The 25,522-nt window shown below is 46.3% G+C and overlaps 2 protein-coding genes across 4 annotated transcripts; one reads left to right on the top strand and one right to left on the bottom strand.

Moving 5' to 3' along the window:
- Window positions 1–215: 215 nt before the first annotated feature.
- Window positions 216–6,634, top strand: LOC122393510 (histone deacetylase 3-like). Its single transcript, XM_043389581.1, has 10 exons — window positions 216–652; window positions 1,074–1,302; window positions 1,677–1,871; window positions 2,089–2,222; window positions 2,560–2,672; window positions 3,081–3,187; window positions 3,438–3,586; window positions 5,081–5,222; window positions 5,516–5,617; window positions 5,879–6,634. The coding sequence occupies exons 1-10, from the start codon at window positions 586–588 to the stop codon at window positions 5,949–5,951; spliced, it is 1,311 nt and encodes a 436-aa protein (XP_043245516.1). The 5' UTR covers window positions 216–585; the 3' UTR covers window positions 5,952–6,634.
- On the bottom strand, window positions 6,628–22,651 carry LOC122393508 (general transcription factor IIF subunit 1-like). 3 transcript variants are annotated; one of them, XM_043389579.1, is made up of 10 exons: window positions 22,567–22,651; window positions 18,917–19,098; window positions 18,038–18,172; window positions 17,490–17,660; window positions 17,073–17,206; window positions 10,527–10,646; window positions 10,039–10,153; window positions 8,328–8,618; window positions 7,875–8,102; window positions 6,628–7,217 (listed from the first exon to the last, which is right to left on the bottom strand). In XM_043389579.1, exons 2-10 carry the CDS (start codon window positions 19,018–19,020, stop codon window positions 7,013–7,015), a joined length of 1,503 nt encoding a protein of 500 aa, XP_043245514.1. In that variant the 5' UTR covers window positions 19,021–19,098; window positions 22,567–22,651; the 3' UTR covers window positions 6,628–7,012. The 3 variants fall into 3 exon arrangements, with proteins under 3 accessions (XP_043245514.1, XP_043245513.1, XP_043245515.1); XM_043389578.1 differs by lacking the exon at window positions 22,567–22,651 and adding an exon at window positions 19,608–19,824; XM_043389580.1 differs by lacking the exons at window positions 6,628–7,217; window positions 22,567–22,651 and adding exons at window positions 7,456–7,498; window positions 19,608–19,770.
- Between the last annotated feature and the right edge of the window lie 2,871 nt (window positions 22,652–25,522).

Below are 25,522 nucleotides of genomic sequence, written 5' to 3'. Positions count from 1 at the left end.
ACAAAGTGCGTGGCAATTACTGCTCAGAATCCGATTATGCACTAAGGTTCGAATTAGTTTATGCAACATAGCTCTTCCGGCAGCGGCTGTTACTGATTTGTGGAATGGAACCGTTCAGTGAATGAGGCAAATAATTTGCATACGGGTTTGCATCTCTAATAATTTGCACCTTATCTCATTTAACTTGATACTGATCGCCTATTGGACAAGCTTCGCACAGGAATTCTGCTTACGAAGAAAACGAACACGTCCACGGGATTATTTTGCTTGTGCCTGGAGATTGAGAACGATAGAACGATAGGGATTCATGATCAAGATAGGGGGTTTTGTGCCTGAAATAAACCGATTTCTGCGCCGTGGACTATTAAAAAGATTGCAGGATACCTAAGAGAAGTGGTTTTAGGCTGTATGAGTGGTATATTCTTTGGGAATGGTTCATTAGTATTAGTGGTACCCAATGCTGCTTCAGCTTGCTTGGCTTTTACCCACTTACTTTTTGAAGGTTAATGCTTAATTTCCTAGTATTGCCTTCTTATTTGATTGTGGATTGTTTGTGAATATCTGCACTCTGGTATCAAGCTTATCATGACGTCTACCAGCCCCAGAACAGTTGCATATTTTTATGATTCTGATGTCGGCAACTTCCATTTTGGTAAGTTTCTTGTTTGATGTGATGTTTTGCTGACACACTTTTGCAATTTTGCAGGATATCCTGTCATTACACACCTAGCAGAGCCCAGAGGCCAATTATGCTGTGTCATTCCTCTTTCTTTGCTCCCCAGACAATAGGCTCGGAATGTCCACTCTGACTGTCCAAGTCCTGTTGGTATTGGGTGCTCTCATTACTCATAAAGCTACTGATCATACATAGATTTGTCTGTGAATCAGTGCTCTAATTGGTGCAGTTTTTGTGCAGACTTTTGTGGTGTGGTTTCATATTGACATGCAGATTTAAAGAGTGGTTTGCTAGCTGTGATACCTACTATGGAAATCAAACCACATGATTGGTGTATTCACAAACTGTAATAGGAACCTATTCAAACTGTGTCACAATCTGGGTTTACTGTTGTCAGGGCCCAGCCACCCGATGAAGCCTCATCGACTGGCTGTGACTCACAGTCTGGTGCTCAACTATGGCCTCTACAAGAAGATGCACGTGTACAAGCCCTACCGTGCCAGCAGCCAAGACATGGTACGATTTCACTCCGGGGAGTACATCGACTTCCTGCAGAGGGTCACGCCCATGAACATCCACAGCTTCAGCAAGAGTGCCACACACTTCAATGTTGGCCTCGATGACTGGTGAGTTTGCTGATGGTTACCAGCTCAACAGTACTGCAGTTACCAAGTGGATGGTTGAATAGAATATACTACATAGATAAGATATGCCTAAATGAAGGAGTTTTGCATTAAAGAGGTCATTTTTCTTTCATTGTGGCTAATTTTCAAGTCATTTGGTAATTGCTGGGCCACAAAGTCAGTTTATTTTTGTGGTTGATATATGATGATATGTGGGCTTTAATATTTTGAAAAGAATTGCAATTTTGCTCAATTTCAGTTTAACGGCTGTGTGAGATTATCAGCAACATTTTGCTTGTAAATTTTGTTTTTATTGTAACTGTTATCTTACCATGCCTTCTGGACATGCCAACTTTGTATTTCTACACTTTTTTCAGTCCCGTTTTCGACGGTCTGTACGACTTTTGCTCGATGTACACGGGCGCTTCTCTGGACGGCGCCACCAAGCTGAACCACAACACGTGCGACATCGCCATCAACTGGTCGGGCGGTCTCCACCACGCCAAGAAGTTCGAGGCCTCCGGGTTCTGCTACATCAACGACATTGTCGTGGCTATCCTGGAACTACTCAAGTGAGCAATTCGTACCAAGGGCTGTGTTTGCAAAAGCATGAATTCTGAAACATGTCACGGAAACCCCAGCTCGGTCTTCGCATCATATTTCTTACCATCGTCTGGTGAAAATAACGCGATAAACCGCCGCGAGTCGGGAGTTGAGTTGTCAGGACGTGAGTTTGACATCTACTGTGCCTCACCTCTCTGACCCGGCCCACCGACGGCGCTCCTCCAGGTACCACCCGCGGGTGCTGTACATCGACATCGACTGCCACCACGGCGACGGTGTGCAGGAGGCGTTCTACCTGACGGACCGCGTCATGACCCTGTCGCTGCACCAGTACGGCAACGGCTTCTTCCCCGGCACAGGTCAGTCAGTCGGACGGAGCCAGAGGGGGGATCCAGCTGGTAAGACCGGCAGAAAACGGGATCGGCTGAGAGGCGGGGTGGAAGGGCGAGAGCGGCAGAATAATCAGTTGCCTTAGGAATGCTGTCGCGCTTAGTACAGTCTGAGTTTCGTGGGCATGCGTGGTCAAACATGACCTCAGCCTTGATGGTGTTTCATAATCAGCCTAGTAGTGTGTCCCGAATCGCCTGTTCTCATGCGTTTTGGGTACCAGTGTGCATTCAACTGAAGCCGGGCTGTGTACTGTGTAGTGTGTATGCAGCTCGATTACTGACCCGGCTGTGTTCGACGATGTCACAGGCGACATGTACGAGCTGGGCTCGGAGGCCGGCAAGTACTACTCGGTAAACGTGCCGCTCAAGGGCGGCATCGACGACCCCAGCTACATGCAGATCTTCAAACCCGTCATCACGGTGAGACCGCCGCGCCGCCGGTCTGGCTGTTTCGTGAGAGCCGTGAACAGGATATCGTCTATCGCGTATCGATAGGCTAGCAGTTCGACTTAGTTACCTACTGTCTTGCCGTGTTACCCTTGTTGCCTTGTAATGCGTCGTAATACGCCGTGATTTGCCTCCGATTTAAACCAGGGATGAAGTAACTATCACCCTCCGTTTTGTCAGTGTATTATGTTTGAATCATCTCCATTTTTAGTCTGATGTACGCATTTTCCACGCATTTTCAGACGGTGATGAAGCATGGTCATCGATTACTCTCCGTTTTCAGTCGTGGTTGAGTATTCGTTTTCAGTCTGTGATGGAGTGCAACTGTCCGTTTTTTTTTATTTTAGTCTGTCATGTAATGTGATCCCCCTCCGATTTCAGTCTGTGATGGAGTATTACCGGCCAACGGCCATCGTGCTGCAGTGCGGCGCCGACTCCCTGGCTCTGGACCGACTCGGCTGCTTCAACCTCAGCACCCGCGGACACGGGTGAGTGTCGGACCAATCGGTTCACTGGTCGCTAGTCCACTCAGTGACTGGGCCGATACCGGGCGGGGTGATCCTAATTACTGTTATGGGTCGTTGGTGGAGACAATGAACTTAACTGCACTTATATGTTCCCCACTTAATTTTGTTACCTATGTTTTACCCATTACCATTTCCCCTTGCTTGTAGCTGTATCTGACTCTACCTCCCCATGATGTCTGACGTCTGCCCGCTCCTTTGTCCGGTTCCACAGCGAGTGTGTGAAGATGGTGAAGGACCTGAACGTGCCGACCCTGGTGCTGGGCGGCGGCGGCTACGTGCTGAAGAACGTGGCGCGCTGCTGGACCTACGAGACCTCGATCCTTGTGGACACGGAGATTAGCGACGAGCTCCCGTACACCAGTCAGTGGACGGCGACCGAGTGACATAACGGGGCTATATAATCTTAACCCGCGCCCCACTGGGGGGGGGGCTATTTATAGCCCCCCTCCCGTTTTTCTGCAATAACTTCCAAACCGCTTGACAGATCGACGCCAAACTTTTAGTACCTTCGGCTGCATCAATTTGACACCTTGTGTCAAAATTTGAACTTCGTACCTACCATAGGTCGGCCGGAAATGACGTCAGAGTGACGTCATGTTCGTCCGATTTCGACGCAAAACATTGAACCACGGCAATCGCTCCCAAGAGCTCAGTTTTTAAGCTAGATCCAATTTCTTTGCATGAAAGAACTCAGAATTGACCGCGCTATCAAACTGCTATCTCGGATTTTCAAAATTTTTGAAAATTTCGAAAATTTTATATAATAATATTCAAAATTTATATTTTTATATTTTTTTCAAAAAGTTTTTGACTTTTCGAAAAAAAACCGGAATATATGTGACAGAACGCATGATTATGACTAACTCTAGCAAGTTTTAGCTAAATATCTTCAAAAATGGCCAAGTTATACGCATTATTGCAAAAAATTCACAATTATTAATTTTTCAAATCAATTTTTCAGTACGTATTTGGCATCGTACACCAATATAAATGGCACCATCGTGTTCCTGAGCTCAAAATGCATCCAATAGACACCTTTTTTGTTGAAAAATTTCAACTTCAAAATTTGACCTTTTTTGACCTGAAAGTGACCTGACCTAAGCTAAATTCGACTCAAAATGACCTCGAATGACATAGACGACATCAAATTCGAAATCTATGGCCTAAATGGACCATAAAACATGTGTCACGTGACCGACGCATGATATAATATTTTCGTGACCTGTGATGACCTGACCCTGACCTGAAAATCAAAGTACAAGTTTGGTACCCGCAAGGTATCTAGAGCATCTGTTCACGAGTGTGGAAACCAAAAATGAGCCTGATCTGACTTGTAAGACGGCGGCCAGAGCCCAAAATGTGAACAAGCCAAAGTGCTAATAATTTTTACTTTGACCTGACCTGTGACGTCATCGGTGACCTCGAGGTCAATGAAATTAGGTTTCGCTCGACGCCGGGGCTATCAGAAGCCGTTTGAATTTTGACGATCGGCCCAGTAGTTTCGGAGTTAGGAGGGGGGGCTATGAATAGCCCCCCCCCCCCAGTAGGGCGTGTTATACACAGACCCCAGTGGGGCGCGGGTTAATTCCTTTTACTTGCAGACATTCCGATTCGTACACGATCCCCTTTTCGTTGTTGACGGCTAACAAATGTGTCCACTGTTGTGTCCGTCAGGTCAACGTATAACAAGGGAAAGATGTGATTAATTGATAGGTAGAGTACTTTGCGCCGGGGTTATAAATCTGTAGTAAACACCAGACTTAAAGGCTGACTTCATTGGATTTGATCGATTCATAATTCAGCGATCCTCGCACACATCGCACACACGCTCTGACATTGGCGGACCGTTCACAGCGTACTACGAGTACTTTGCACCGGACCTGTGTCTGCACGTGGACAGTATCCCGCGCCAGGAGAACGGCAACACCAAGGCCTACATCGAGAGCATCATCCGCACCACGCAGGACAACCTGCGCATGGTCGAGTTCGCTCCCAGGTCAGTGTGGTGTTGACGTCAAGTGGTCGGTGACCGGCGACTAGGGTCAGAGGGCGAGCCGCCAGCGAGTGCCGGGGTACTACAGTTCAGTGTAAGAGAGGCCCGAACTATTGACAAACTGATGTGTTTCTTTTGATACTAGGTAGTTGACAATCGCGGGTCATCTTGAATATGTCGCAATGTTTACCTGACTAGTTAGCTGCCGCAAAGCGCTCACTGGGTGTGACTACTGACTGGCTCCCTTAATTTGTAAACTACAGCTGAGCCCCGTCACCCCTCCTTACGGCCGGCAGCGTTCAGATGCACGAGCGGCCGACGGACTTCATCAAAAAGGAGGAGGACGAGGACATGAAGAACCCGGACGAGCGGGAGACGGAGGAGGAGGCGAATGCCAGGTGAGGTCTGATGACCGGGCCGACTGGACGAACATGGCTGCTCTTCGACCATCTGTGTCATGTTGGCTTCACTGTGCCTTTGTCAATATCTGTAACATGAAAAAGACAAGCAGCGTATCAGAATGTCCTCATGTTCTGTTCCCACCCTTTTTGTTTCCGGGTGTCTTTCCATCATCCAACAACTCGTTCCGTATTCACTAAGTTGTCTCGGTTCAGTAGGTATCTCTTGATCCATTTCACTCGAACCCCTCTTGATTTCAGGGTGGAGCCTGAGAACGAGTTCTACAACGGGGAAAAGGACAATGACCAGGACGCCACCTCGCGAACCACGTGACTCTCTCCGTCCGGACAGACTGTGAAGTGAGCGTGTCACGTGACCGTGGAGGTCGGCCAGGGCTACGACGTCCAGCGGATGGCCTCCGTATAAGTGTATTAAGATCTCTGAGATGTGGGGACGGGTCACCCCGTGAGACGTGATGTGAAGTGATGTGCTCTGGTGGAGTCGCCAGTGTCGCCGGACTCTGAAGCCGTGTGCCGATACCGAGTGCTCGATGAAGTTGGATAGACTGGCCCCGCGGGTTGATACACTATCTGACGGACTACGGCAATTGCCACTCAAAGGGGCGACCGAGCCGCTTGGTGGATGTCATACTGTGGCAACTGCGACATAAGAAGTATAGATGACTGTTACTGGTCTGTCGCGACCTGGGCCTCTCAGTCATGTGGCCGAACAATGTCGGATAATGAGTTGTGCGTGCCGACGACCTGTTCGTTTTTACCGTGGTTGACCGCGCTGGAGGTAAGCAAAGGACGTCACTTTTGCACAGTCCTTGGCCCGAGCAGTGCCGCCAGCGCCGAGACGAGGTGGTCGAACGGTCTGTCGGTGCGTGTCGGTATCTATGGCTTTGTACCTGTGGTGTGGTGCGTCCGAGTCTTTTGACTCGGGTCATCGTCAATCGTCATTTCCCATCCCTTGGCCCATCATCAGCTTGTTATGTAATAAAACTGAGTTAAAAACCGGAGGAATTGGTATTCGTGATTCGTCACAACGGTACGAACAGTACAATGATGGACATTTAGTCGCCGCGTATGGTACAATGGACGCAGGAGGCATTTTTGAGCAATGAACTCCGCGAATCATCACGCTTTGACCCAGACCCTTGCCCGAAATACCCCCAGCATGCCCCACAAGTTGTAACTATGAGTAGCAGTGTGTTCCGAGGCGACTTACTTGGTTTAATAAATAAATAGGCGTCGGCCTGCGGTTAGGCCAGCGCCTGACACACAGCCGGGCTTACCTAGCCACCAGACAGTGGCGGGGCGCAGGCACCCTCTGAGAGGAAACCCAACGAGCGCGAGCACCTAGAGAAAGCTACCCTCCAGGGCAACCACAGATCACTTGTTTATCGACAGATACATTTTGCCCTTGATGGTCTGCTTGTTGGGGTTGATCTTCTTGAGGATCTGCGCGATGACTGGCACGAGCTGGTCGGAAGAGAGGCCCACCTTCTTGCTTTTGAACTTTTGCAGCAGTTCGGTGGTGGTCATGGGTCGTCGTGTCAGGTAGCGGCGCACGGCCTCTTCCGTGATACCCGTGTCGCTGCCGGGACGGACACACGGTCAGATGGGACACGGACAGACGGTCAGAAAGAGACGGACAGACGGTCAGATAGTGACGGTCAGATGGTCAGACGAACGGCCAGACAGACACTGGTCACTCAGATGGGGTAGGGACGGACAGACGGTCAGACAGGGACGGTCAGATGGTCAGACGAACGGCCAGACGCTGGACAGATGGGGAAGGAACCGACAGACGGTCAGACAGGGACGGCTATGGACGCACAGGAACAACACTAGCTAACCTCCGCGATACCCGTGTCGCTGCCGGGACGGACACAAGGTCAGACAGGGCTGGGTTGAAAGGACTAGACAGGCACGATGCCAGAACAACGATGCGGAATGAGGCTTGAGATTTGATATTTGATAGTATGAATAAAGAGGGCCAGAGAGTAGAACCAAACGAAGATGCGAAACGCTGTCGCAACGCACTATACCTATCAATGAACACGTTCCATTGTTTGTATTTCTAACGATTCGTTAAAAAAAATAGTTGTGGTCATTAGTCAGAATGTAGAGATCAGATAAATGCAATGCAAACAGGTTGCTGGATATTGCTCAGACACAACCGTAGGCCAGCCCGAGGCGGCTTGGGACGTGCTCCGTAGGATGGCACCCGAGGTGCCTGCCAGTCACCCACCTGGCCACCTGGGGCGACGGCACCGGCTCCAGCTTGGCCCTCTTGGCCACCATGGCGGCCGCGTCGTCCGGCTTGCGTTTGACGCCGCCGCCGTCGGCCCGGCCGCCGGTGGGCGAGGGCCGCTTAGCGCCCGTCAGCGTACCATTATCAGCCGCCTTCATGTCGTTCAGGATCTTCTCGGCCTTGGAGGGCGCCGGGGGAGCGGCGGCCGCCGGGCCGGCGCCGGAGCTGCGAGCAGGGGTGGAGTTAGATGGGGTAGAAGCAGATCACGCATAGGCGCAAACACGACAGACAGCATCGCACGGCCATACTGGCGTCGTGGCGATATGGTAATTGGGAAGAATAAATTAGATCTCACATCGACAACCAATGAACATCACCATTTGACCATTGATCGATGAGGAAGGAAGGTTACATCTTAAGCACCTATCTACCAGGTTCGTTACCACTTACCCCTCAGTCTTGACTTTGGGCGCCGCCTTCTCGTCCTCCGAACTATCGGCGTTATCGCTATCGCTGCTCTTCTCCTCTTTCTCAACCTCCTTCTTCTTTTTCTTCTTCTTGCTCTTCTTCTTTTTCTCGGGCTGCTGGTCCTCCTCCTCTTTCTTCTTCTCCTCGTCTTCGTCGCTCTTTTTCTCCTCCTCTGAAGACTCCTCGACCTCGGCGTCCGAGTCGAGCAGCCGTTTGAGCGCGTCCTCCTGGTCCACTCCCTTCTCCTCCGTGACGGGCTTCAGCTCGTCCTCGCTAGAGGAACGTGGGCGAGGTCGGAGTTAAAGAGGAGATACTACAGCACAACAAAGAGCCAATCGCTGGTGAGGTAATACCGTCACATTGCGAGCGGCAATGAGAAAGCAGGAGGGGAGCAGCGAAACATACAGGGTGATCCAAAAAAATTGGAACCCCTAACTTAAAATGTCTATAAGTCCGAAAGTATTCACTTTATTGACAAATTGCAAACACCATTACAAAGAGCATTAAATCCTCTATAAAATCACGTCAAATTATTGCATGTATGTTGTAAAGCATTGACACGCTATTAGCTTTTGGAATGAGCGTCAGAAAACTGAGTGAAACGAAATCGCCAATTGTTAACAATGCACTGAAGTCCGTTAGCACTCCATCTGTTGTTTTTTGCGAATAACTCCACATCCAATTTCAATTTTATTACATAAAAGTTTACACAGAAGCACACAATAGAACAGATACACGCGTCCTAGCTTCCGCTGTTCATCCCAGCATGTGCTCAAACCGTGCTCCGTTGGCCGTCACGCAGGCCTGCAGTCGCTTCGGGACGGCTCCGACGACGCAGGCCAGCAGTTTCTGGGACAACTGGTCCCAGCAGGCCGTCAGCCTTTCCTTCAGCTCCTCTATGGTGCTGATCCTCTGACCTCTATACATAATTCGCTCCAGTTCGCTCCACACGAAAAGTTAAAAGGGTTGAGGTCAGGACTCTTCGGTGGCCAGGCATGTGGCTCGATGAAGGCCGGGCAGGCCTGTTCCTGAAACTCGACCACTGAGTGGGCCGTGTGGCACGGAGCACCGAATGACTTTTTTTTTGCTCCTGTTGAAATTTAAATTCCTTACAATAGTACGTGAATGAGCTATTTTTATTCATGAACCTCCAACATGCGACATGGTCAGAACAGCAAACCGCAAATCACTGATTTGCGCATAATGCTCAAAAACCGTTTCAGTGAGTTTTGGGACACATATTTTATAGGCATATAACTAGGGCAATATTTATAGTAATAATTAAGTTCAATCAACTTGGTTTTATAGAGAATTGAACGCTCTTTCTAATGGTGTTTGCAATTTGTCAATAATGTGAAAACTTTCGGACTTACGGACATTTTAAGTTAGGGGTTCCAATTTTTTTGGATCACCCTGTATAACGTTGTCTAGACTAGGGTCTAGACCAGAATGATGGCTGGGCAGTGGGCACACGGCGCGAGTCTTTCGCACGGCCGCTATGAATCCGAACTGGAAGCCACCCAGCAGAACGCCTTCTACATGATGGTTGTCAAACCCTAGTAGGATCAAAAGGAGCTCTAAACTGACATACTTATCCAGGAACTAACAATGTCGACCACCTACTAGAAGTGCAATCTCAATAAACCGCGACTCCCCGCGCCATTCATTCAGGCGACTGTCTGCTACCCGGTACCTCTCTGACGAGTCGGAGATGTAGTCCATCTCCCTGCCCTCGTCGTCGCCGTCGTCACTGTCCTCGAACGCCTCGTCCTTCACGTTCGACTTCCGATTCTTCTTCTTCATTTTCTCTGTGGGCGCACATAAGGAACGATATCAATACCAAACGACGTCTTTAACAGATGCAAGAGTCGACTATGAACAAAGCAAAAATTAAATTAAAAGATAGCCTAAAGGAACCCAGCAAAGCATTCAATGAGTCGGTTCCAATTATATAAATACAAAGCATTCAATGAGTCGGTTCCAATTATATAAATAACGCTTCTATTATAGTTAATTTCTACAGCCTACACGCGCTGACAGATGTTAAACAACAGCCTGGTTGAAAACAAATGGAAAAGCTGTCGTTAACGAGCATCAAAAGAATAGCATGGTTACCGAGCGGTTCTGGTAAAAGCACATTTCGATTTTGAGCGAAAGCAGCTAAATTATTGTCCAGCTTACCTTTGACGTCGCGTTTTTTCTTCTTTTTGCGGTCCTCGTCGTCGTCTCCCTCCTCCCCCGATTCGTCCTCATCCCCCTCGTCCGAGTCGGGCCACTCGTCCATGTCCGTCAGCTTGAAATCTGTACATAGAGAGAGGCGACAGGGCGTCACTGGTGGTAACTGGTAGCTCCCGCACCGCTGGGTCAATAGCCGAGTACCTACCCCGCACGGTCAGAAGATGGCAGAAGTGAGACACACACACACACACAAACATGTCTTCTGCCGGTGCAGACCGGTTTAGCACTGAGTATGTGTTACTGGCCGCCTGTACATGCATTTGGTACAGACCAGTGGCGAAGGTACTCGTGATCTCCAAAAGAACGGGATGTTGATCACTAAAAAATATCAAATTGAATGTCATCGGTTTTGGAAGACGGGGCCACTAACAGCTCATAAACCGTTCATTCCAAGCCACCTTCGAAACCATCTACGGGCCCCAGTGACTTGAGCTACCTCAGGACCTCAGTGGCCTTCGGAGCCAGCTGAAAGGTCACACATTACCTCTGAATTTTTGAAGTTGTATTTAGGGTGGCGAGGTGTTTTGAAACTTGTGTGTGTAGGAGGAAGGAGAGCTTTTACAAAAAAATTCGATTCTGCAAAAAAGGTCACGAAGCTCTATGCAGTGTCAAGGCTTCTTGATGATGCCCACACAAAACCGTTTCGTGGATGCAAGTTTGCGACTATGTGGGAAAGAAAGCAAACTTTCAGGTCTGAAAAATAATAATGCGCCCACAAGGCACCGTACTGGACTAAACATGGAAACAAAGAATGAAAACACGACAGACTTTTCAGTTATGTATTTGAAAGACACCATCTGTCATGATCCGTCACCTGCAGTGGGTTAGTACGTGAGGCTTTTGTTATAAATAGCATATGTCGTTATAAACGACATAAATACCAACAGACACCGCTGCTTCCACGGCGTCCCTGGTCACCCATCACCACAGTTCACGCTGCTTCCCGGACGAGCCATCACCGCCTCCACTAGCAGAAGAAGTCCCAGTAGTCGCCACGGAGGTAGTCGCCACGGAGGTAGTCGCCATCGAAGTCGTTGTAGCTGCCCATGTAGCCACCCCAGCCGCCGGGCCGGTAGAAGTCAAAGTCGGAGCCCATGTAGTCGCCGTAGTCGCCGAACATGCGGTAGTTGGAACGGAAGCCGGCGGCAGGGTGGAAGCCGTCGAAGTCGTCGCGGCGCATCATGGCACCGTACTCGGAGCGGTAGAAGTGAGCGGGGAACATGGCTGCTGCAGGGCTGCGCTGTCGAGCTGACTGGCTGCTGACTGGGAGCTGTGGCGCTGTGTGACTGACGACGGCCGGTGGCGGCCTTTATACCCCGAGTGGGGGTGTCGGCGGTGTGGTGTCACCCCGCTACCGGGATACGTGAGACGCCGGCTGGCTAGTACGCACGGAAAGGGGCCGGTTTTTGGGACTTGTCCGTCTCGGTAGCAGTCGCGACGAGTAACGCGATGCGTATGATATGATACCAGGTCGGATAGATATATGATAAGGGTGGTATTTCTTAGGAACTCAGATTTGTTTTTCAATAGAAAAACACAATTCTAAAGAATAGTGTTTTAACTATTGACAACAAACCTTCGGTTATAACATGTGAATCAGATCTTTACTCAAATCGTATTTCTACCTTTATTTTGTTCAGCTACACCCCACATTTTCCATGCGTTTCATCCAAGTCCCAAGATGTCGGTTTTAGCGTTATGTCGTTCTCAATTTTTTTTTGTGACATTGCAATTAACATTGGGCGAGCTACACTGGAACGGCGTCTCGAAAGACACGAAAACGCGGCTGAAACGCAAGGAAATATCGCACCTAATCAGCTCCTTACAGGGAAAATTTTTCGCTTTGCGACTACCGTGTTTCTCCCACGGATTGATCACTTTCTGGATATGACTGGCCGGAAAAGGAGCTGCCAGAGCCGATTAACCCTCGCCCGCACATGGGAGGGGGGGGGGTGCCATCCCCCAGGTAGTTTTTTCTGCTCTGCACTCAACATTTTTTGAGCTAGAAGCCTGATTTATCGTATAGCTGCTCCTCTATCCTTTCTTGATGTCTACTGAAAAGTTCAAGCGTCTGTGGTTTTTGGTTTCGGAGATATGCCTTGTTCTTCAGGTCATGTCATGACCCAAATGACAAATATCCAATATCTTGCGTTGGCTATGGGTCTTGTGAGCTTTTGACACCTTGATTTCGGCCTTTTTTGCCACTCTTACCTCCCACCTATCATGGAACATGTTGTTCGACGATGTACAGATGTCAAGGTCAGGGTCAAGGTCAACCTAGGTCATCTAAAAACATTGCGTTTTAGGCAAGCTGAATTTACTTTTCGTGAAGTTTCTTTGACTGTATTTTTGAAAAAAAAACTTCTCATTTCGCGATCTCATGTAATATGGACACATAAACAATCGGTGCACACATCAGTATACATACAGAAACACACAGACATACAAGCACATATCATTGACCTTGACCTAACTTGACCTGAAATGACCTCAGCATCAAAAACCTGGTGGGATAGTGTGACCAAGAGGTTCTAGCTGGTTTGGCACCACAATTCGGCATCGTCATCGGTGTATGATGAGCAGCGCACTTGATATCCAACGGTGACCCAAAACAGCAACATTTTTTTAGTTTGACCTGACCTGGAAGGTCAATGACTGACATGAGAAGATAAAACTGGGTATCATTGGATTTGTCTCTTCCCAAAGAATCTTTTTGGTCTTTACCGCGAAGCTCTATCTCCAACAGGAACGAAACGGCGCGGGGGGGGGTGTTGGCAACCACCCACCCCCATGTGCGTTCTAGGATGGGAAAATGGCATGTGCGGGCGAGGGTTAACTATGCCTGGAGTCGGGACCAGTAATGTTTGCTTGAAGCACCAGCCGCCAAAGTATATCACTCCTTGTCTGAGCCAGAATGCTTTAACCCGCACCCTGGTGGTGGTGGGGGTGGGGGGAGGTATTCCTCCTCCAGACTTTTCAATATATCTCCAGAACCGCTGCGTCGATCGTCACCAAACTTTCAGTAGGTACCCTCCCGGGCATCAATTTTACACATTGTGACCAATTTTTTCCAAAGGCTATGATAGGTTGGCCGCAAATGACGTCAGACTGACGTCATGTTCTGCCGTTTTCGACCAAAAAAAAAAAAAGATTTCGCGGGAAGAGCTGTCAGGCCTATAGCATTGAAGATACAGAAAAACGTCTTAACACGCGCAGTGGAAGGGTTGCGAGTACTACGCCCAGTGGAAGGGGGGGGGGCGGATGTCGCCCCCCCCCTAAGATCTCAGCTCCCACTGGAGCTAGAAAGACGAAATTTGGAGGGTAGGTGGAGGCCATGGGGAACTCTGTTGTGTGTGAATTTCATGACCCTAGGTCAATATCTTCAAGGTCAAATGAGGTCAAATGTGGTCAAATCTGCCATATTAGCGACTTTTTTGCGTTTACACGCCGATAACTCAAAAAGTTACCGGCCGATTTTTTAAAAACTTTCACTATACGAAAGAACAAACATTTGTGAGTATGTATGGTGAATTTCTAGATAATCCAACAATAAATGTGGCAGTTAGAAGCCTGCTAAGGGTAAGATGTCGCCGGCTGAAGCGGCATCGGCCGACGCGGGAAACGCGGCAATCAAAATTTTGTGTTTACACACTCATAACTCAAGTTGTTACCGGCCGATTTTCAAAATTCTTTGACCATATGATTGCGTGTACATTTCTCAGTCTCCTCACCGAATTTGACGCGAATCTAATATAATCAGCGGTAAGGAGCGCGATGTAAAGACGGAACCGTCCCGCCCCGGCACAGTCTACAATTCAGGCGGCGCGTAACGGCTCGCGCCGGCCGCCGCGCCGCCGCGGCGGCAGGATGTTTGACTTTACACCGCTATTACTAGAAAAGTTGTGAACCGATTTTCTTACTTTTTGCACAAGAAGATCCGCAATTCAATTCTGGACAGGTAGCCGAAATTTCACATTGATATTATGCTTGCGGCGCGAGTTATTGGCGAAAAACAGGAGGGGTGGGCGAAATCCGCCCCCCCCCTTCCACTGCGCGTGTTAACATAAAAGATGTAGAATTACCAGGGCTACAAAATGACTATCTCGAAATTTTGAATTTTTTAATTTTGACCCCAAAATTATTTTTTAAATATAATTGCCAAAAAATCCAAAAAGTTTTTCGACTTTCGAAAAAAAAACGGAATATCTGTGATAGCCACTTGATAGCCCTTACTGACCTCTATTCACATACCAAATTTTAGATCAATACCTCTCTTTTTGGCCAAGTTATAACGGAGAAACTGTTCAAAATTTATGTCGTCAAATTTTTCAAAATCAATTTTTAGACATTCTAGACCACGTACGGCAAAACAAAGACCAGCATTAGACTCGCCGTGACGAGCTGCATCGAATTAATACCCATTTGATGCAAAAATATCAACTTTGAAATTCGACCTTTTTTGACCTGACATTAACCTGACCTCCACCAGGAGGCAGGAAGTGACCTAAACCGTTCCTGATAGTCTTATAATCAACACCATTAAGTTTGAAAAAATTGGCCATAAAACATGCATCACACAGCCCTAGTAAAATTGGGGTCATGTGCTGACCCTTGGTGACCTGACCTGTGACCTGACCTGGTGTTATCAGTGACCTCTAATAGCAACATATGCACAAGGCAGCTGACGCCCTAACGCTGATTTTCGATAACATGCGTTCTATTCGATGTTATAGCGCATTCCCTAGAAGACCCGTGACCGGCAAAACATTTTATATTTGACCTGACCTGTGACGTCATCGGTGACCCCGAGGTCAATGAAATTGGATTTCCCTCGACAAATTTGACTGGGCTTTCGAACGCCATTTGAATTATGTGGATCCGTCCAGTAGTTTCGGAGATACGGGGAGGGCAAAAATAGCCCCCCCCCACACACACACACACGGCACACACACACCACGTCGCGTTATAAACAGACCCCAACAGGGCGCGGGTTAAGAGAACCAGACTTTGGAAACGTCCTAATTTTTCACTACCCGACATCCACTCCTTTGATGAAAAATTGCCTATTATCACCATTGCTGTTACAACATTGCACTATATGACTTTCGACCTAACTAATGTGTCGTATTCAATTGATGGGAATTATATGGTAATCACATAAGAGGCAAACGTTTTCGAATCTCCCATGAAGGACTTGAAGAAGAAATACATCATTCTATCATTTCTATCAGTGTTCCCGATTTGAAGCACATCATGACAGCGGCCATCAGTAGGTAACATCCGGGCGCTTGGCGTGTACTTGCGCTCGCTGCAGACCTCTCGTGCTGCGAGGGGGAGACGGTTTCGACCTGAGCCTCTTATCACTGCTTTTAATGCCCACGTTCGCTCTGTGATAGAATTCGGTAGCATAGTATGGGCTGGGGCCTAAAAAACACATATACAGCGTCTGGAACGGATCCAGCATAAGATGCTCATCTGGCTGGCAACTCATTCCACACGGCCCTCTCAGTCTCTCGATTACCATCAGCTGCTGTCTCATTTTGGTGTGAGTTGTATTCGGACAAGGTTGGTGCAGCGCGATCTCACTTTTCTTCATTCGGTGTTCTCTGGTCGCATTAGGTCCACCGATATTGTTGGGATGTTTGGATTATGTGTTCCATGTAGGCGGACTCGAGGACGGGCGATACTGCACGAATCCACCGCAAGGGTGGAAACGATAAGGGCCGGAATGTTTTGTCGCTTACCGAGACAAGTGAACGGCATGTACGAACATGTGGCATCTGCGGACCTATTCGCCAGTCGAGGAACTTTTATGAAGTCTCTTAGAGCCTTCTTAATCTCTCTGACATGACTATACGTACCAATATTTGACAACCCATGAGCACATGTATTTATAGGTTTTACTTTTTAGTATCGGACTGTGTCTGTAAATGGGTGTCATACCTGTGGGCGTTCAAATAAATACATACATAACGAAAGGGTTCCACAGTACATGGCATGCTTCGAGCTCTGCATCTACATCAGAAGCCATTGCTAGCAGTAGGTGCTATTTCCAGGCTCGACCAGTTTTCAGAAATGCGCTTATTTTAGCTACCGAGTCAATTCGAATACCAAGGAGCGGTTGCACATCGGAAAATTCGCAGAAACGAAGCCAACCATACGACATAGACTAAAAACCGATGTTCTTTCATTGATTGGGCGGCCATCGTTCTTGAGAGAACGAACTTTTACCGGTTCCACTCACCACAATACGATGAGGAACAGCGTATCAAGTGGCTGATTAGCACCCCTGCGAGACGTCCGGGTAGTCGGCTATCGACACTGGTCGGTCGCACTAACCCTCGCGACTCGCAGTGCCTTCAGAAGCAGAAAGGTCTCGTTCTAATAACGAGCAGCGGGTGATTGAGGAGAAAACATATGGATCAATTCAAATCCCTTTACGGCTTGAGAGGTAAAAGTATGCACTGTGCACTGTGCAGTAGCACTTACCTCCACTCTTCTTTTTCTTTCCGGCTTTCTTCTTTTCATTTGCTCCTAACCCTTCGCTGTCTTCGTCTACATCCTCGTCGTTCTTCAGGCGCTTCTTCACCATGACCGTAAAGTAGTTCATGATTTTATCACGCCTGAAAAATGGTAAATTTATCATCCACGCATAAAGGTGTTACTAATTCACAATGAGCGAACTGACTGATTCATGAGTGGCTCGAAGTAACTGATAGCGCATGTTTGTTCCCTCTTTTTAGTCACTTCCAGAGAATTTGCCTACGTGGGCAGCTGTGACGTCAACGATCGGAAACAGCATGCGATCCAAGCTTCAAACGGCCCTCTTTCAAATTTGCAGCCAAGTACGCCCCATTCCCCTCCTCACCAGTCCACGTCTGTCATCGGACAAAACCACGCACTCACTTTGTGAACTGCTCCTCTGCCTCCTCGGCGGTGAGCGCCTTGTAGCGCTGCACGTGCTGGAAGTTGTACCACTCGGAGACGGGACTGGCCTCGAATGCGCCATCTTTGGCCTGCGTGAAGACGTAGTAGGAGGCGTTTTCCGTAACGCTGCCGCCCCGCACGCCGCGGTACCTAGCGGGAGAGGGTGCACCGGACAACGTCAGAGGCTGGTAGACTGGGGGCTGATGCGGGATGGGTCTGTAAAATCCGTCAGAGGCTGATAGATATGAGATACTGACTAAGAATGGACTTGGTTTGTCCGTTAGAGGCTGGCGGTCCGGGGAGCTGCCCCGTGGGGCGAGGCGGGTCTGCGTTGTGTATCACATTATAATAGTCCTTTTTTTTCTTCCCGTCCCGTAGCCAACTCTGCCCTCGTCCGTGCACGGCTGTCGAGTATCGATAATACCTATGAATCTATCATATAGTCGATGCTAATGGGCTCATAATGCATATTGATATGACAGTGATGCTGCGGTGACCAATATTCCTCCCAGCCTGTTGGTACTGACTTTTTGCCGTTCTTGCCACCGACTCTCATCAGCCAGGGATAGGAGTCCGGTTTGATCTTCTTGGCGACGATACCGAGCTTCTTGCGGCGGGCCTCCTCGCGCATGTCCTTACCGAACTCACTGCCTGCACCAAACCTGACAAACAGATATCATTTACAGCATCGTAATGAACAAGTCACACTTTGATACAAATCATACACTAGCAAGTGAAGGTTGTAAGTAGCAACTAAGATCTGTTATAACTTGCAGGTAGTACTTCACATAACAACAAAAACTGCAGCATCTTACACTTTGACATCCAACATATTGGATCAAACAAGAATGAAGCATGAAGAACCACTTCTGGTCTGATAAAAATGGCATTCCATTGAATTTCAATGCTTGATGGTCGAGTTCTCTCTACTTTTTTTATAAATTTAGTCCGAACCTTTTGATGGGAAGGATTCACAAGGACAGAGCCACCGCTAAGCGAAGCTTGTTGCGATGACCCTGCCCTCTACCCTCCGATCGCGCAATTCCGATTCTATGGCAGAATTTAGAGTCCAAAGTTTAACGTGCGCACAAAGCCGCGCACGGCCGGTCCCCTCGTCGACTTCGCCTGGCTACGGCCTGCCACCAACCGCAACCATACCTGTCAGGAGGCCCATAAATGTCGAGCGCCCGTCGCGCTTCGAACCCGGACTGTCATAACCGGGAACGCGTGCTCTCACCACGCGGAGTCCAACGCTCTAACCAACTGAGCTACGGGACCGGCATGTCACTTGAATGTCAAGGCACTGCCTACTCTTATCATGAGCAAATCTATGAGACGTTATGACACATGAGTAGTTATACCAAGTCAGGAATGTGTGAAACTCTCATTGCTTGTAAATTACTCACTTCGGATCTTCCGGACCTGCCTCGGCCTTGACTGGAACCTCGCGAACCATCTTCACCTGATTCCACTTAGTGAAGTCGACCAGCAGCGAGCTGTTGAACTGCATCACACAGTTCTGCTTGTGCTGTGTCTTGGGCACCCGCACACTGTACTCCTGCACAGTTGTCCCAGAGGACGAGGAACCCTGAGGGAGCACCACAACTTGAACTCATTTTAACAAAGTTTACAGAGGCTGAGCATGGAACGATTCAGGCTCCTAAGATACCTGGGGAAATGATACTCAGTCATCACCCATCATGATCGATAGATTAAAAAGAAAAACATTACCCAAGTACCAACTTATTAAATCATGACTAAAACAAAAAAAAAACAGTTCCTTCTCCACTGCCTGCTGGCGCTGCAGCTGAAACCTTATCATGTACATCACACAACTGAGCAGAAGTGCTGACTGCTGACAATATTGATGTGTGCTAGAAGTGAGGAATTAATAGGTTAATAGGTACTGCACAATTAACATACCGTCGACCAAACAACACGCAAATCCCGCAACCATAACAATAATGCACATAGAGGATTTTATCATTTGGTTATAATTTTGATGCAATCTAAATGTGGCACCAGTATGCATGATGCTCACACTTACATGATTTCACCTACAAGCAAACTATTATCAAAACACATTCTAAAACATACCGGACTGGACATTGTCGCAAGTCTTGGTATTGGTATCCCTCCTCAACAGTAGATCAGTGCACACTGTTGATCGAAAATTTGCCTCAAATTCGATTGAGCATCATAATCTAAAGCTTTTCTGGACATAATAAGTACACAACTTGAACTCCACAGCTGTGTGTGCTTGTGCTCAAGGCCCTATATACCAGGTAGGGTCGTCCGGCGATTCTACCTTTTCGTGACGTCAGCTCGTGACGTCATTTGGAGTCAAGTCTCGAAGCCCCGTAAATGAGCGATTTTCGAAGCACTGTAGAATGAAGTCTGCACAAGATATATCAAACCTAAGTATCTTATCTGAAAGAGCAGACAATTTTCTGCAAGTTATCTATTACGTGTTTTTCGCTAAATCTTTTGCTTTTTTCACAAAAGCGTAAAATGTCCCCCCATGTCTCCGCAGCCTCCCTGCCGCCGGCCGCCGCGCGGTCGCGGTAGTGTAGTGGTTAGCGTGCCCGCGCAGTGTTCCAAAGGTCCCCAGTTCGAATCTATGCGGTGCGGAACTTTAATTGCAATTTCAAGCTGAATATACGCACATCCATAATAAATTATTATTCGTATAGCTAAACTGTCACCAAGCTATCCATATAAATTGACTTCACCCAAAATATCGGCAAGATTCTATTAAAATATAAATTCAAATATGGCGGCTTGGACTGCCGCGTGCGCATATTTACGTCTGGACAACGAGTTGCGTTGGAGAGGCCGGAAATAGTGGCGATTTCAGGACCGCAAGAATGGACCGTCATTGGAATGATTCTTTTTTAAACCGTGCACTGTTTTCGGCCGGAATTTAATAATTACTACAAAACATTTTGTAATTACGTTTCCACCAAGAATGAATGCCATCAGGGCTAATTTTTTACTACTTTCTTATTTTGTCAAGAAGCATATAGTGCTGTCATATTGCAGTTTTAGCGCGTTTGTTACAAAATATGAAGCGAAAAGCGTCAGTGTATATCAATATCAATATTGTTCACTATTTCATTTGTGCCTTCATGTCAGTATTGAAGGTGGATCATTAAATTTTCAACGCAGTTTACAAACAAGCATTTGGTCTTTCTCGTACATAAGCAGTGGCTAAGAAAAGGTTGATCAATCCTGAAGTTCAGTCATCGTACCTCAACTTAGCAGCAAGATCCCCAAGGACAGAGGATATAATATATTGTATACATGTCCTGTAAATCAAAACAAACAAGCATTTGGTCTTTCTTGTATATAAGCAGTGGCTAAGAAAAGGTTGATCAATCCTGAAGTTCAGTCATCGTACCTCAACTTAGCAGCAAGATCCCCAAGGGCAGAGGATATATTGTATACCTGTCCTGTTAATCAAAACATTTTTGTGCCTGCAAAGGCTTAAGTTATCTGTGGTGTGTTCGGACTTTGGAGTTAGGCTATATGGCCATTTTTGTTGTATGTTTATGTGGAGATTGAATATAACTGACACTGTGCTTGTTTGTATACTTACTATCGTCAAACAGGGAACAGCACATTCACATAACATACTCACCTAGCACCTAACTCATAGCTGTACCCTGCAGGATCTGTACTTGTTCATGTCTCGAGCATTAACAAAGCACTTAAGTAGCTTAGTAATCATTTCCACATTTTCTGAGCATCTAACATGACATACAGCAGTGCTGAGCAGCTTCAGAGAAGAAACACTTTAAATGCACAGACTCACACTAGCCAGTAGCCACCCAATGAGCCAATTCCTCAGTTGACTGTTTCCCTGGATGCAGCTTGGCAATGTGAGCTAACTTTTGGCAAGTTGAAGGTTAGCAGGTAAGATTGAGTTAGGGTGAGTACTGAGTACCTATCTATAACTGGGTGCTACTGCTATGCAGGTCTTGGGTAGGCTGCAAATATGTACGTGATGATTGAGGTTAGGTCAGCTGTCAGGTTAGTCAGGTATGCTCATTGCTCAGGTCACATTTTTATGGACACTTGGCAAATTAAAAAAAAAAAACTAACAATCTAATCTAAGCTAACCTGACTAAACATACACAACTACTGACTATAGGAACTAAGCACCTACCTACTTGTGCCTACATCTCATACCATGTCAAAGTAGAGTTCCTTGGTGGAAGATTACCATCAGTACTTTTTATCCCAACCCTGTGATGAAAACTAATACTTCTAAGCTCTGAGTCAGTACTTGCCATCCACAGGAAGAAACGCTGAGGCTGAGAGCTTTGCCATTGTATATTGGACCAATAATCACTATCACGAATGACTATGAAGTATGAACACATTATATGATCACATCGTTGCATGGATTGTCACATTGACAATTTTACTACAATCCTTTTTCAAGAAATACAGTGATGATTAACATCAAAATCAACATAAAGTGGATTTAGTGATCCAAGCTTTCTCCTCCAGTAGCAATGGAATGATCGCATGTTTCATTTGCCAGCCAGAGTACCTGATGCACATTATACAATCTGCATAGCATCTAAGCATACTGCATAGTAAAACTGCCCAAGTCCATTCATTCTAGATTTCTAACTTGATAGTTAGCACTAATTTATCTTGCTGTTGTAAGTTATCATTCAATATTCATACCAATACATGAATATGCGCTCATCAGTCAACATTTTCTGGCATGATCCTGCTCAGCGTGCTCTTCAGTATTGCTCCAAGGTCTGCAATATTATAGCTTGTTTTTGGCCAATAAGCTCTTTTAATTTAACTTTTTCTTGCTGATATATGAGCCCGATCAACTTTCGTTTATCAACCAAAATTTCATAACCTGTTCAACTTTGACTTGATATCAATATTGATATTGCTCAGGAGGTGCGCCTCAGGAGTCAGGACCTCTGTCAGCCTCCTGGATACTTCAGATTGTTTTCAGTCAACATGCTTCTTATATATGATATAAGTCAATCTTAAGGGATTCAAAACATCCAACAAAACGACGTACAAGAGTAAGAAAACCACCAGATAAACTAAAAATGGCCTTGGAACAGAGCCAAGTGGTGCTCCATTTGTTTGTTTACAATGATTGTAGTGCTGATGTATTTTTAGGACTCTGAACGTCGGCTTATAAAAAAATGAAACGTTTTTACAAACGTTGTAAGGCAAGTAATATTTATCTGAAAGAACTAAAATATTCAAAAGCCAAACACTATGAAATACATGAATCGGAACGAAAAAGTAACCCAAAAATCCAGCCTAATCACCGGCTCCTAAAACTGCAACAAAATCAGCACTTTTCCCCGCAACTCGTTGTCCAGACGTAAATATGCGCCGCGTGCGGCATATTTACGTCTGGACAACGAGTTGCGTTGGAGAGGCCGGAAATAGTGGCGATTTCAGGACCGCAAGAATGGACCGTCATTGGAATGATTCTTTTTTAAACCGTGCACTGTTTTCGGCCGGAATTTAATAGTTACTACAAAATATTTTGTAATTACGTTTCCACCAAGAATGAATGCCATCAGGGCTAAATTTTTAATACTATTGCATTTTGTCAAGAAGCATATAGTGCTGTTATATTGCAGTTTTAGCGCGTTTGTTACAAAATATGAAGCGAATAAGCGTCAGTGTAATTCATCTTTATTAAATATTCTGCTTTGTGTATTCCAAAAGGAGAGGAAACTATTTCATTTGTGCCTTCATGTCAGAATTGAAGGTGGATCATCAAATTTTCAACGCAGTTTACGAACAAGCATTTGGTCTTTCTCGCTTATAAGCAGTGGCTAAGAAAAGGTTGATCAATCCTGAAGTTCAGTCATCGTACCTCAACTTGGCAGCAAGATCCCCTACGAGTACGGACAGAGGATATATTGTATACATGTCCTGTAAATCAAAACAAACAAGCATTTGGTCTTTCTCGTATATAAGACGTGGCTAAGAAATGGTTGATCAATCCTGAAGTTCAGTCATCATACCTCAACTTGGCAGCAAGATCCCCCAAGGACAGAGGATATATTGTAAACCTGTCCTGTTAATCAAAACATTTTTGTGCCTTCAAAGGCTTAAGTTATCTGTGGTGTGTTCGGAGTTAGGCTATATGGCCGTTTTTGTTGTATGTATTTGTGGAGATTGAATATAACTGTGACCCTGTGCTTGTTTGTATACTTACGGTCAAACAGGGAACAGCACATTCACATAACATACTCACCTAGCACCTAACTCATAGCTGTACCCTGCAGGATCTGTACTTGTTCATGTCTCGAGCATTAACAAAGCACTAAAGTAGCTTAGTAATCATTTCCCACATTTTCTGAGCATCTAACATGACATACAGCAGTGCAGAGCAGCTTCAGAGAAGAAACACTTTAAATGCACAGACTCACACCAGCCACCCAATGAGCCAGTTCCTCAGACCTCAGTTGACTGTTTCCCTGGACACAGCTTGGCAATGTGAGCTAACTTTTGGCAAGTTGAAGGTTAGCAGGTAAGATTGAGTTAGGGTGAGTACCTACCTATAACTGGGTGCTACCATGCCATGCAGGTCTTGGGTAGGCTGCAAATATGTGTGATGATTGAGGTTAGGTCAGCTGTCAGGTTAGTCAGGTTCAGGTATGCTCATTGCTCAGGTCACATTTTTATGGACATTTGGCAAATTAAAAAACTAACAACCTGATCTAAGCTAACCCGACTAAACATACACAACTACTGACTATAGGAACTGAGCACCTACCTACTTGTGCCTACATCTCATACCATGTCAAAGTAGAGTTCCTTGGTGGAAGATTACCCTCAGTACTTTTTATCCCAGCCCTGTGAAGAAAACTAATACTTCTAAGCTCTGAGTCACTGCTGGCCATCCACAGGAAGAAACACTGAGACTGAGAGCTTTGCCATTGTATATTGGACCAATAATGACTATCACGAATGACTATGAACACATATGATCACATCATTGCATGGATTGTCACATTGACAATTTTACTACAATCCTTTTTTCAAGAAATACAGTGATGATGATTAACATCAAAATCAACATTAAGTGGATTTCGTGAGCCAAGCTTTCTCCTCCAGTAGCAATGGAATGATCGCATGTTTCATTTGCCAGACACTGAGTACCTGATGCACATTACAATCTGCATAGCATCTAAGCATAGTAAAACTGCCCAAGTCCATTCATTCTAGATTTTAACTTGATAGTTAGCACTAATTTATCTTGCTGTTGTAAGTTATCATGATTCAATATTCATACCAATACATCAATATGCGCTCATCAGTCAACATTTTCTGGCATGATCCTGCTCAGCGTGCTCTTCAGTATTGCTCCAAAGTCTGCAATATTATAGCTTGTTTTTGGACAATAATTGCTCTTTTAATTTTACTTTTCTTGCTGATATATGAGCCCGATCAACTTGCGTTTATCAACCAAAATTTCATAACTTGTTCAACTTGATATTGATATTGCTCAGTAGTCAGGACCTCTGTCAGCCTCCTGGATACTTCAGATTGTTTTCAGTCAACATGCTTCTTAAATATGATATAAGTCAATCTTAAGGGATCCAAAACATCCAACAAAACGACGTACAAGAGCAAGAAAACCACCAGATAAACTAAAAAATGGCCTTGGAACAGAGCCAAGTGGTGCTCCATTTGTTTGTTTACAATGATTGTAGTGCTGATATATTTTTAGGACTCTGAACGTCGGCTTATAAAAAATGAAACGTTTTTACAAAAGTTGTAAGGCAAGTAATATTTATCTGAAAGAACTAAAATATTCAAAAGCCAAACACTATGAAATACATGAATCAGAACGAAAAAGTAACCCAAAAATCCAGCCTAATCACCGGCTCCTAAAACTGCAACACAATCAGCACTTTTCCCCGCAACTCGTTGTCCAGACGTAAATATGCCCGCGTGCGTTAGGCTCCGCCCATAGCTCCGCCCACATGCGTGACGTCATTCGT

The sequence above is a fragment of the Amphibalanus amphitrite genome, unplaced genomic scaffold (genome assembly GCF_019059575.1).
Source record: "Amphibalanus amphitrite isolate SeventyFive unplaced genomic scaffold, NRLGWU_Aamphi_draft 000539F_arrow, whole genome shotgun sequence".
Taxonomy (NCBI): domain Eukaryota; kingdom Metazoa; phylum Arthropoda; class Thecostraca; order Balanomorpha; family Balanidae; genus Amphibalanus; species Amphibalanus amphitrite.
This window is presented reverse-complemented; position numbering and strand designations above follow the sequence as displayed.

Excerpts from the sequence above, each read along its gene's own strand:
- LOC122393508 (XM_043389578.1), bottom strand. Across the intron at positions 17,207-17,489 it reads GCAGAGGAGCAGTTCACAAA|GCGTGATAAAATCATGAACT; the intron begins GTGAGTGCGTGG and ends ACCATTTTTCAG. Across the intron at positions 10,154-10,526 it reads GAAAAAACGCGACGTCAAAG|AGAAAATGAAGAAGAAGAAT; the intron begins GTAAGCTGGACA and ends GTGCGCCCACAG.
- LOC122393510 (XM_043389581.1), top strand. The coding sequence starts at position 586 with ATGACGTCTACCAGCCCCAGAACAGTTGCATATTTTTATGATTCTGAT. Across the intron at positions 2,673-3,080 it reads TCTTCAAACCCGTCATCACG|TCTGTGATGGAGTATTACCG; the intron begins GTGAGACCGCCG and ends CTCCGATTTCAG. Across the intron at positions 5,223-5,515 it reads ATGGTCGAGTTCGCTCCCAG|CGTTCAGATGCACGAGCGGC; the intron begins GTCAGTGTGGTG and ends TACGGCCGGCAG.